The 11,758-nt window shown below is 41.6% G+C and overlaps 2 protein-coding genes across 3 annotated transcripts; both read right to left on the bottom strand.

Moving 5' to 3' along the window:
* Positions 1-1,190: 1,190 nt before the first annotated feature.
* hrh2b (histamine receptor H2b) lies at positions 1,191-5,131 on the bottom strand. Its single transcript, XM_019858869.1, has 3 exons — positions 4,939-5,131; positions 2,602-3,389; positions 1,191-1,703 (listed from the first exon to the last, which is right to left on the bottom strand). The coding sequence occupies exons 2-3, from the start codon at positions 3,220-3,222 to the stop codon at positions 1,230-1,232; spliced, it is 1,095 nt and encodes a 364-aa protein (XP_019714428.1). The 5' UTR covers positions 3,223-3,389; positions 4,939-5,131; the 3' UTR covers positions 1,191-1,229.
* Positions 5,132-6,541: 1,410 nt separating this feature from the next.
* Positions 6,542-11,758, bottom strand: LOC109508951 (uncharacterized). Of its 2 annotated transcripts, none has more exons than XM_019858876.1 (3): positions 9,343-11,758; positions 8,365-8,439; positions 6,542-7,696 (listed from the first exon to the last, which is right to left on the bottom strand). In XM_019858876.1, the coding sequence occupies exons 1-3, from the start codon at positions 11,715-11,717 to the stop codon at positions 7,477-7,479; spliced, it is 2,670 nt and encodes an 889-aa protein (XP_019714435.1). In that variant the 5' UTR covers positions 11,718-11,758; the 3' UTR covers positions 6,542-7,476. The 2 variants fall into 2 exon arrangements, with proteins under 2 accessions (XP_019714435.1, XP_019714436.1); XM_019858877.1 differs by lacking the exon at positions 6,542-7,696 and adding an exon at positions 7,891-8,021.

Raw genomic sequence — 11,758 nt, 5'->3', positions numbered from 1 at the left:
CAGAATTGATTTTCCCTTTGGTCTTTGTGCTAGAGAATGTTTGGCAATTAGCAATATGTTCTTGAAAAAAAGCAATAACCCCCCCCCCCCCGCGTCCCCTTTTTTAAAACATGTTCTGCGTTGAAAAGAGTTGTTTTGCAAAAGCATTCAATGGTGGCTGGATGAGACAAACGGCAATTTTTTTACTCAGCATCTGTCATCGCCATCTAGTGGACAGATAGACAGTAACCGTGTTGATCATTTCATTAATTTGGTTTCCTTCTCGGTCTCCAGTAGACGGAAATAGTCATAATTGTCAATGTTAAATCGGGATCTGATAATGTGCAGTTCTATTCAGCATTTAAGATTTTAAAATTTCCCTGAAAGTATACTTAGTATTTCATTGAAACATTTTTCAGCCCAACATGATATTTGTGGTCACACTCATGTTAAAACGTAATCATAGTCAGGTTTTTTTGGAGTGGAGTATTTCATGATTCAGTCACTTACAACAGTGGTGAATAAATAGTGACATTTTTAACTATTTATAACTTGCAGCTAATCCCTTCAGTCATTCATACCGTCTTTCTGAAGTCAGGCACTTGAATACCACACAAAAAAACAACTTGTTGGTCACTCATTCACTTTCAGAGTTGAGGAAAGAAGAGATCAAAAGTTGCAAACTTTGAACTGCTCCTGTCTCCAAGTAGCCTGCTTGTCAAACATTCTTCAAACTTCAAGAAACCCTGAACAAGATAAGCAGTATAGAAACGAATGGATGGACAGATATAATTCACTGATGGAGAACACAATAGACACGGATCTCTCATGACAAGTGTGATGGCAGGGCACCCCAAAAGCAGGCAGGCGGGAGAAGCAAAGTGGACTGAACAAAACATTAACAAAAAAAACACATGCAGGGGTACACTTAAAAAAAAAAAAAAAAATCAAAAACACAAACAAAGTCATGGAAGCCACATGAAACCAAATTAGCAAACAAACAAAAACCCTATGACAGAATCAAAACAACATGACATGAACACAACGATCTGACAAAGACTTGAGTGGATGCAGGGAACTAAATACCAGCAAACTGACGAGACAACAAGAAACACCTGGACAAGGCACGAAGGTTTGAGGCAGCTGATTGGTTAACACAAGGGACCCGGACGACGAAAACAGGTGGTGACAAAAAAAAAGACACATGATGCAACAAAACCAAATGGAATCCAAATCCAAAAACAAACTGGTTAGCAAATCTGGAGCTGTGGGCAGCGAAGCAGAGATTCGTTGGGTACCGCTTTCTTGCTATTCAAGTTCTTCATCTGAGTTTCTTGAACTGTGTCGTCAGACAATCGGGAATGCCTTTTTCCATTCGAGAGGGTCGATCTTTTGCGCCCTCGCAGTTTTCTGCGTGACGATCCCCTACAGAAGAGCAGCTCCGCATACGATTTTCTAAAGTCTCTGTTCAAAGCGGGATACAGGATGGGATTCAGGACTGAGTTAAAGTAGCCAAGCCACAGGAGGACAGAGTGAAGTGTCGTCGGGGGGTTCATCTGTTCTTTGAGTCCCGTTCGGGTGAAGAAGGTGAAGTAAGGGAACCAGCAGATGATGAAGGCCCCCAGCACAGCGGCCAATGTTACGGTAGCTTTGTGCTCTTTGGCTGTGGCCGCAGTTGATGCCATGCGGGCGAACGACGGAGTGGCCGCACGGATTCGTTGCACCTGAGAAAATCAATCAAAATTAGACTTTCATTTCAACCGCAAGTTGGTTGATCATACCGAAAGATCTTTTTTTTTTTTAAATACATATAATTTTTTAAATGAGGTACCCAGGCAGCAAAAGGCTTACATGTCAACCTGCATTTTCAAGACATTACAACCTCTGCAGAAGATGGAGCAATACTTGTCTTTTGTTTTGTTCCTTTGATGCCTAATAACAAGCCAATAGATGGCAGAAGCCAAAACATGTTGTTGTTTTTTTTTTTTCTCAGCACTGGACAAACTGTATGCTCATGAGCTATAACATAAGGTACACTGGTGTCAACATAAGCTAAACAAAAGAGCAAAATCAAAAATTCTTTTTTTACAGTCTTTCCAGTGGCAGCTCTGGATATTTTGGGGCACTTAGAACATTGACGCCTCAAGATATATCCAAGAGGGTTTTTGTTTGGTGGTGTGCCTTGGCTCAGTAAACGGGAATTACTGCTCGAAATGACAATATAGTTTCTTGACTAAAACAGCAACATCAATTCATTCAAACAATAATAGAAACATCAGAGAAACTTAGCATTGTGATGTGGTGTCTTCATTTTTTTTTTCTCGAACTATAATGCAGCCCCGCAACCCTCGTGAGGATCAAGCGGTTCGGAAAATGAATGAATGAATGAATGAATATAATGCAGCCTTTGGGATCTGTAAAAACGGGAGAAGGAACCGATGATTATTTTTTGATTTTTAAAAGTGGCTTAAGTCGCAGATTTCGATCATCATTAAATTCAGATGAATTTTTTAAATCTTTTGTTTTTGTTGTTGTAATTTACCCACACATGAATTTGCACCATGACTGTAACTTCAGGCCACTGGATATAAAGAAATCCACTCAACCTCTCCAAATACTCACCTGTTGGCGTGCCACTCTGAATATGCATAGGTACATGGCGCACATAATCATCAGAGGAAGGTAGAACGAGCACAAGACATAAAAAATGATGTAGTTGTTATTCCATTCAAACTGGCAATAGCGTCCCTCCTCCTGGTCTTGCCCCATGTGCCAGTCCGAGTGCTGCACCCTGTAGTCGACTGTGTTCCAGCCTAGGTGAATGGGCACAAAAGACACGGCCAGCGACAAGGCCCAGATGCCGACGATGGCCAGCGTCACCCTCGGAGGGGTGATTCTCAAGGAGTAACTGAGGGGCGCCGAGATGGCAAGGTATCGGTCCACGCTGATGGCCAACAGGCTCAGGATGGAGGCGGCACACAGCATGACATCCAATGAGACGTAGATGTTACACATGGTGCCTCCGAAGGGCCACTTCCCACTGCGTAACTCCAGAGTTGCAGAAAAGGGCAGCACCAGCAGGCCCATCAGGAGATCTGTCACCGCCAGTGACACCACAAAGCAGTTAGCGATGCGCCACAGTCGGCGGCTGAGGCCCACGGCCAAACATACCAGCACGTTCCCACCAACGGTAAGGATGATGAATGACACCAGAATGAGCCAGTGGAGAGCTGTAGAAATCATGATGCTCTCCTGCGCTGAGTCAACGCAACAACGCTGAAGCTTTGGAGTCACTTGCTCTTGTGTGTGAAGTTCATAAGTCACAGAGTGGAAAAATCTTCCCAGGCACGGGCATTTTTTTTTTCCTCTTAATTGTTCCCCTGCTGTGACTCTCAGAGGTCAACAAGTCCCTGTTGAAGGAAAAAAAAAAGAACTTTTATTTATCATTACAAGTGCAACAAATGCTCCATGAGTGGAGCAACTATTGCAAATTTAAAAAATGGGATTTTTTTTTTCATTTTTTTTTCACACACACACACACACACACACACACACATACACACACACACACACACACACACACACACACACACACACACACACATATATATATATGCACTCCCTGGTAAAGGGGTTATGCCTATTACAATTCAGTCAACTTTAAAAAATGGGGAAAGTCAACTTTTTCAAGACAGCGTACTTGCGTGATGTGATGACCATCAGAAAAAAAACAGAGAGCTTTTAAGTTGTTATTTGTAAACTCATTGAGGATGCAACATTTTTACAGAAGCACAAATGCATTTGCCTAATCGTGGGTGTTCTGTTTAAAAAAACAACAACCATAAAACATCCAGTCAAAGCCAGAGGAGTAAAATAAACATACGCAAGCTGTTTTTAGGACATCTTGATTCAAAACTCCTCATCCTACAGGGAAAAGAAATAGATGGGAGGTGGGGGGGGGGGTTTGTAGGAGAGATTTGTCAGTGCAATCCCATGCTTTTAAAATAACCAACTGGGTGCATTTTGGAATCGGAAATGTGACACTGATCTATTCGGAATGAGAAACACAGTAGCTGGACTATAAATTGACTTTATTTTGTATAAATGTAATTTTTAAATGAGTTAATTCATGTGATCTCATTAAATCAGGTTGTGATTGCAGATTTTCATGCAACATTCTTGTTGGCTGTAAAAGGTCCTTTGGTTATACAGTTAAACAATTGCCTCATAATATTTCTAAAATACAATCCTCCATTTTTTGGGTCAATGTTTTAGGTTTTTATTTTTCAATGAATGTCTCTTGTTTGCATTGTAACTGACGTCGTTTTCTCTCTTCTTTTATTTAGCCACAAATTGAAGGCAATGCACAATGGCCCATTAACGAAGGAGACACACAGTGTTATGGAAAATTGAATTTTTAATTGCTTTTATACAAATAGTTGCGTCCCTAGTTGGTCTGCCCTCCCATCAAGTTTGAAATTATACAATCAAGCATTGTAAATATTTTCCTAGTTGCCTCTTTGTGAAAATGTGAGGCAAGAAGTGACTTGGTATGTAGGCTGGGTGAAAACTTGCCATTTTCAAGCAGGGTCCATATTTTCTTTAGTCTTTCAGTCTGTCAGTTTCCACATGAATGAAACCCCAAATAACGAAATGTAAATATGTATAATTGTCTAAATTAAAAAGAGCAATGAAAACGTGATTAAATTCTTCACTCAAAGAAGTAACCTTCTGCTTCTGAGGTCATCTTGTCAATATATAACCACCACATACATGCATTACTCAGCAACGTTTTTGTTTCTGTGTTATAGTTGCCTTTATTCCCGTTAGGTGGAGTTGACAGCGTGCTCGACTCTTCACAGGTGGTCATATTTGCAATATCATAACGAAATGCATACAGCACACTTAGTTTATCCTGGTTCTCCTAATTCAAATCCACGAAAAAAAGGGTTGACTCACCTCCCATTTTGGTGAAAACTTCTTCCCGGATCGTAAATAATGGCTGATGACAGCCAAATGCAGTTTATGTGCTCTTTCTCTGTCTCGCTTTCCCCCACTTACTTTGTTTCTGACCCTCACACTGAATCGTTATGTATTAATTTTTTTCTCAGGCTTGTTGACTGGCATAGCAGTCAGCCAAATATGCACCTCCCGCCCATCTCTGGTATACTTATTTATGGTTTCGGATTAATCAGTCACTGTTGTCTCAACTTGAAAAAAAAAAAGTCATTTTATGAATAGTATTTAGACAGTAACTGAGATGTATCATTTGTTTCCTGTATCATATTTTGGTTGAACTTGAATTCATTATTTAGGTTTTTGAGCATTTTGAAACAGAAGTAATGTTTGAAAAATCATGAATAAACAACAGTAGGACGAACCTGCAGATTGTTCTAATGTAGAATGAAGTCGACCTCCCAACCCAAGTTTGGGCATGTAGTATAACAACACTCGCTTATTACACATTCATCGCAAGTTATATCTTCACCAAACTAGATGGTAATAATGGATGATGGAAACGTGTTTTGGAAAGAACACAAACACGCAAGTTTGTGATGTTGACCCTTTGTCCAAAAGGAAGCCATAATATTAACATATTAAGTGCAGAAGAACATGTCCAAACGCCATTTTGTTTGTTGTGCTATTGTATTGCTTATTGTTGGAGGTAGGTGACCATTCAAAAGTATTGTTCTGATCTGCTCTAAACTCTTCCATTTTATCTCATGTGTTGACACCACCTGCTGGACATGAGTGAGTACTGAGTGGATGTTTCGTATAAGCACGAGGCATCTGAAGGATGCACAGTACTTCTCCGGTCTCATAAACCCAACTGAAACAGACCCCATTTTACCTGCGACTCAAATGAGGACAAGCGGTGCATTAAATGGAGAGCTGGATGGATGCCTTACCATGCGGCTATACAAACCTGACAATATATCCGTAGTCCAATTAATATTAACGTGGTCCCGCCAAATATTGGGATTAGTTGAAATGAAAGTACTTGATATGACATGCATCTGTATTATAGTATGCTGCTGTTAATCACATTTCATTAAAGTTGCTTATCATGATTCGTAATGTTGTTGTGGTTGCAGACTATGGCTGATTATAAGCCAACAACGGTAATTAAAAGAGGCTCCAAGCGGTGTTGACTGTCAGTCATCCTCTTGCACGCCGTTGAGAGAGACGTGAGTGAGCCTGAGGTGATGTTTGTGACTAACAAGCTAATTCGCAGCCTTTCAAGGATGCTGGCCTGAGTTGCTTGATGTTTTGGCTGCACTTCAGCGTCTAAGCGGTCTGTTATTAGCAATTGTGCCGCCTTTAACATCGCAACCACGTAGTCGTGAATTAGCAAGATGAAAAAGAGGATGGAAAGTTCTGACATTATTTCTCAAACCGGGCAGGCGTTTTCACTTATACATGTAGGCTATCCTATTGCACATTCTATCCTGTTGTGGTGGATGAGGGGACGAACACTTGGATGTAGATATTTGTTTTTAAGTCGATGTACAGCCTACTTTAAAAAATGCATCTGATTCCAGATGATTTTATTTGGTGCAGCCACTTGACCAAATCAAGTTGAACAAATTCCACACGCACATTTTTTTCTCAGCGCATAATCAAATGAAATCAAAAACAAGGTGCTGAATTTATCAATATTGACTATTGATTGAGGTATTAATTTCATCAAACACATCTAATAAATCCATCCATTCATCCATTCGGGAGCTGGGTCTTTTCCCAGCTAACTATGCGCAATGTACATGCTCAACCCCAAAAATTGAATATTTTACTACTATAACCCATATATCACAAACAAGTGCACGGTGCAGCAATACAAACACGAATGATAAAATGAATGGATGAATATATTTCTGATTGCATTCTTCATACAGCCCATAAAATCAAACAAGTTCAAAGTCTACCACAAAGGCCGAAGGCGATCACTTTCTCCGTCTGAAAAATTCCACCATTGTGTCTCTTCTTTTGTGGCCCGTCATATCACATTTTCATCCCAGAGAAGCTGATCTCTCACATCTCTTGTGGATTAGCGCTCCTCCAAAGCCCCCGCTAGAGGACACTTGACCCCGGGAGGAGGAGTGACAATAAACCCCAACTGCCCGTCTTTGCCTTCCTCTGTCCTTCGTCGTCTCCAGGGAACACTGCCAGTTGTTCCCCGACGTCAAAATGACTCATTAGTCGCGTCTGCGACTCAAACGGGCAGCGGCAAGTCTATAAAATGAGGCAATTTTTGTTCATGCTCTCGAACGCTATGGGCATGTTCACTGGATGTGCTGAAACCACGCCCCGCTCAGGTGTCGACTGTCAATCAAATACACTTAATATGTGCTTTCAACAAAAATATACTGTATATGCAAATGAAAATCATGACACTCAAAAACAAACTCCATCTTAGAGGAATAAAGGGTCAAAGATGATTTCACTTTCAATTAGCACGTCTTGTGTCCATGAAAAAAAGTCTTTGGGTTTGGCGTTCTAAACTTGCTCCATTTTCCTGGGCAGCCACTTTAACAGAACTTTGTAGAGCTTTTCGCTTTTTTTCTTTGACTTCTTCACATTCTTCACGGCTTTTCTGAGCAGGCTGAAGTTCAGCGCACGAGATCGGTAAACACGGTTGGCAGTATTTCTTCTTGTTAAGTGTAGATTAAGAACCTCCAAGAAGCACCTTTCCTGCTGCCTGAAGTCATACTCCACGCTGAATAGAAAAAAGAACATGTTAAAACAGAAACATGTTAACCACAAACCTTAGGCACAATTTAACTGGAAAAAACATTTTATGATAGCATGAAACAGGACTTCATTTAGGACCATCAATTCACAATTGACGCAACAGAAGAAGTGCTAAAGTTGATTCTGACTGCATCATTTTTTTTCATGTATGTCCACGACACAACTTCAACCTCCCAAACCTTCTTTTAAAGATAGATGAGATCAAGAGAAACAGACGGGCTCTTCATCTTCATCATCATAAGCATAAAGGTGTCTCAGCCTTTGCTTTGTAAAGCACAGGGCATTTTTTTCTGTTTGAAGAGATCAGAAGAATTTTAGATTTCCAAGCCTTTTTTTTAAACTCCCTTTTCACAAACAGAATAGCTGTCTCAGGGGATTATAATTTATCATTCTATTGCCTCTACGTGATGCAATGTTCCATTTTGAGGGTGTAATCTAATCTAATCTAATCTTTTAGATTGGTCATGTACGATGTTTTCAAAAGCATCCCATGAGCAACTCATTTGTTGGATTTAACCCTTTCATGCACCCTGTAACCTGATAACACGATAAAATGTCCACTGTTGTAACCACTGTCCCAAAAAAGGGGTGAAGAGCAAACTTTGTCAATTAAAAGTTCGAAACATCACCAACCTGTAAACAATGCAAGCCGTCTTTTGGCAAGTGGAACAGTTTTTGAGGTCCTGTCCTGTTTTGTTGTACTGCTGACTGTAAAAGACACACAAAACACATGCAGACAAGATTTATTTAGAACCACCATATGAACATCTTTTGTGGTCAGAAGTGCCGTTGGCAGCGAGGAATAGTAAACACAAATTACGCCAAATGTAAAACCAACTCTGGTCTAAAACAGGACCTCAGTACAGTCACAACATATTACGGGAGTTCTCCATTTTGGATGAGAATGATTGACAGAGACACATTGCTGGAAGCCCCTTTTAAGCTTTGTCATGTCCTAATTAAGAAACACGCCAAAAGTAATTTTGAAAGAACATGGATGAAAATATTAGCGAAATTGCCTTACTCTGTATGGTACTGTATTAGGTCCAAACTCGGGAAATGTCCTTTGACATTATAAAATGTGCATCATTATTTTATTTTTTCATTTTGTCTTTTGTTTTAAAAGACACAACACTGTATCGTGTCTTTTAAAACGGCTGATTGTGCGGAAAAATACGGGAGATATATCTCCCGTATTTTTGCGCACGATCAGCCATTTATATATATATATATATAGCTCTGTTGAGTTTGTCATATTTGCGTACACAGTAATGCTCACAAATAATTCTTCAGCTGGAAAAATACGTTGTCGGGCATTTGAATAAGGAGCCTCTTCAGAATTCAGGCCAGTGCAAATGGTGACTCACTTGACAAGAGCAAGACTGCAGGACATTCTCAAAGTATTTGTAAGACTGAGAGCACCTGACGAGAGTAGATTGCGTGAATATGTAACAGGGCAGATTTGAATCTGCATATTATATTAGAAATAAATATTGTGCTTAAATTTTCAGTGAATGATGTGAAATGCTTTTCCAGTGGAACAGAAAGAAACGGCTATCCTCACCAACGTGATTGTGGCACACATGCACGCACACCCACCCATCCACTTACCCGGGGGCAGGAGTGTGGCTGGCCTCCAGGTCATGGATGATGTTCAGCAGAGTCGTGATTCTGTCCTTGTTGGCTGCCAGACTGGCCTCCACACTTTCAAGCCGATGTTGCATGGTTGCTGATTTACCGCACTGAGGGGAAGAAAGCAGAAACTGGGCTGCTTCACTCGGGTGGGAATGGGCCAGGACGAGGTCCGCTGTGTCCCGCTTCGGGGCGCGTTTGGAATCCCGGCTGACGATTGCCTCAGCCTCGCTGGACCCCAGGCGTCGGAGGGATGCGGAATTGCAATGCGTGCAAAGTTCTCCCTCACTGCAGCGTAGCGCTGGTGCAATTAAAGACAAATTTGGCCCTTTGAGAGATTGTTGAAACGTTGATTTGTTTGACTCAAGACTCCGCGTGTGCTTGAGATCAGAATGCGCATTTCTGTTTGGCAGTGTGGAGATAATGGGCTCACGTTTCCCTTTTGAGGCTGTCGGATAATTTGGATGCTTCTGTTTATCTGCGTTTGAGTCAGTCCGACTGTTTGCATGCATGGGTGAGACGCCCGAGGCAAACTCTTCTGTATTTGAATCCATCTGCTGGGCTGTTGTTCCTGTTGGGCATGTAACACACTGTCCCTTGTGTTCTATTACTGTGCTTCCTTGATAATGTTCACCCGTTTGTTGTTTTGCCTTTATGCAACCCCGCAGACGCAAACTGTTGGACTTAATTGGGCAAATGCTACTTTGAGGGGTTGCGTCCCGTGATACGCATCCTGAATGTTGCTTTGACCCATTGCCGAGTAAATCATTGATTAGATCACCGCTCGATAGCTTTTCATCAGGATGCAATTCACTGTTCAGCTTGCTGGAAATGTCAGTTCTGTTTGGAACGGTTTGGCTCACAATTGACACATGATCGCGTTTCGAGACTTTTGACGCCCCGAGCAATGCTTGAGCTGTTTTTGAGATGTTTTTCTGATTCGGAACAGCAGGTGCAGAAGTGGGCTCGGATGTGATGTCAGTTGTTTGTGTTTGGCAAGGCTCGTCAGGACGGGGAAATGTGTTATGATTAATTGATTGGTTGTGTTCGTGTGACATATTACTTGTTTTAAGCGAAGAATTATGTGACACGCGAGAGTTGGTTTGGTTGACTTTTAAAGTAGATGAAGGGTGAATATTTGAAAAGCTCCTCAGGGCTGTGTTTCTGTACAAAGCATAATTAGTAGTTATGGAGACGGGAGCTGACATCCCCAGTGTAGAATCAAGCGTTGCACAAGATTCATTTAGAAATGTTGCCTTCCCACAATGTGTTAATTCGGAATTTGAGGACACGGGTTGTTTATTTGCATCCAGAGATTTCGGATCATGCGTGCCACATGCAATAGTAGCTTCTTTTGAGTTAACATTAGGCTTGACAGGGCAAGTTAACACCATGCTGCTGTATGAGTTTAATTTTGCTTGAGCGACTGAAGTATGGGATGGATTTATGGGCGTGGCTTGCGTTTCGGATTTCTGGGGGTCTGATAATCCGATAGGAGGTGATACTTGCGAGTCCTCTTTTGTTTTTATTTGTCGCGGCGAATGTGGCGAATTTTGGAGTATGATTTCACGCTGCGGAAATGCTGTGGTACGTTTTGTGGACATGAGTGTCGTATTGAAAGCTTGGACAGTTTTCGGGATGGTGCCTGTTGCGTTTCCTTTGGATGTTGTGTACAAATGAGATGGGGTGTTTTCTTGTGTGGCATGCACAGATACACACACCTTTTGCAGTGCATTATGATGGAATTTCGAATGAGTCTGTCTGTGCGGGTGGTTTGATTTCGTAGCTGTGGCCATAAGAGGAGTGGATGGGAGAAGTCCTTTTTGGGGGATTTTAGTGTCAAAAGGTATGTTTGTTAAAGTGTCGACAGTATCAACCTTTTTTGTATCAATGGTGGCTTCAGTGACAGTGATTGAATTAGTGTGGATGGTCTGAGAATCGGTCGAGGCGACGGAAAGTCCGTGCGTGAAAAATTGTCCTTTAATTGAATGGACCGGACATGCAGGGTGTCGTATTTTTCCATGTTTTGGTGTTTCGTAAAGATGTGATCCTTGTTGAGGGCTTGTCTCTTTTTCTCTGGAACGGGAATTCCCAGGGAGTTGATGGTTGCTTGGTTGGACATCGGTTTCATTGTGGGGCAACTGAAGACGTTTGCTGAAGTGAAGTACGTCGTGGGCCGCAGGAAATTGTTTCTCTCTTTGGCAAGCAGAAGCAGGAGGAATTTTCTTCCCTAAAATCTCCACTCCAGCTGTTCGCTTGCCTCCACACTGGTTGCAAATTTTTTGTGATCCACCGAAAGGTTTGGGAGCAGAAAACAGCAACATTTTTCTTGACTCCGTGTAATGCGTGTGCATTCTTTTTCGGTGTCCTTCGTGAGTTGGGCTCGATTCACCAT

The sequence above is a fragment of the Hippocampus comes genome, unplaced genomic scaffold (assembly GCF_001891065.2).
Source record: "Hippocampus comes isolate QL1 unplaced genomic scaffold, H_comes_QL1_v1.1 scaffold230, whole genome shotgun sequence".
NCBI classification, from domain to species: Eukaryota; Metazoa; Chordata; class Actinopteri; order Syngnathiformes; family Syngnathidae; genus Hippocampus; species Hippocampus comes.
This window is presented reverse-complemented; position numbering and strand designations above follow the sequence as displayed.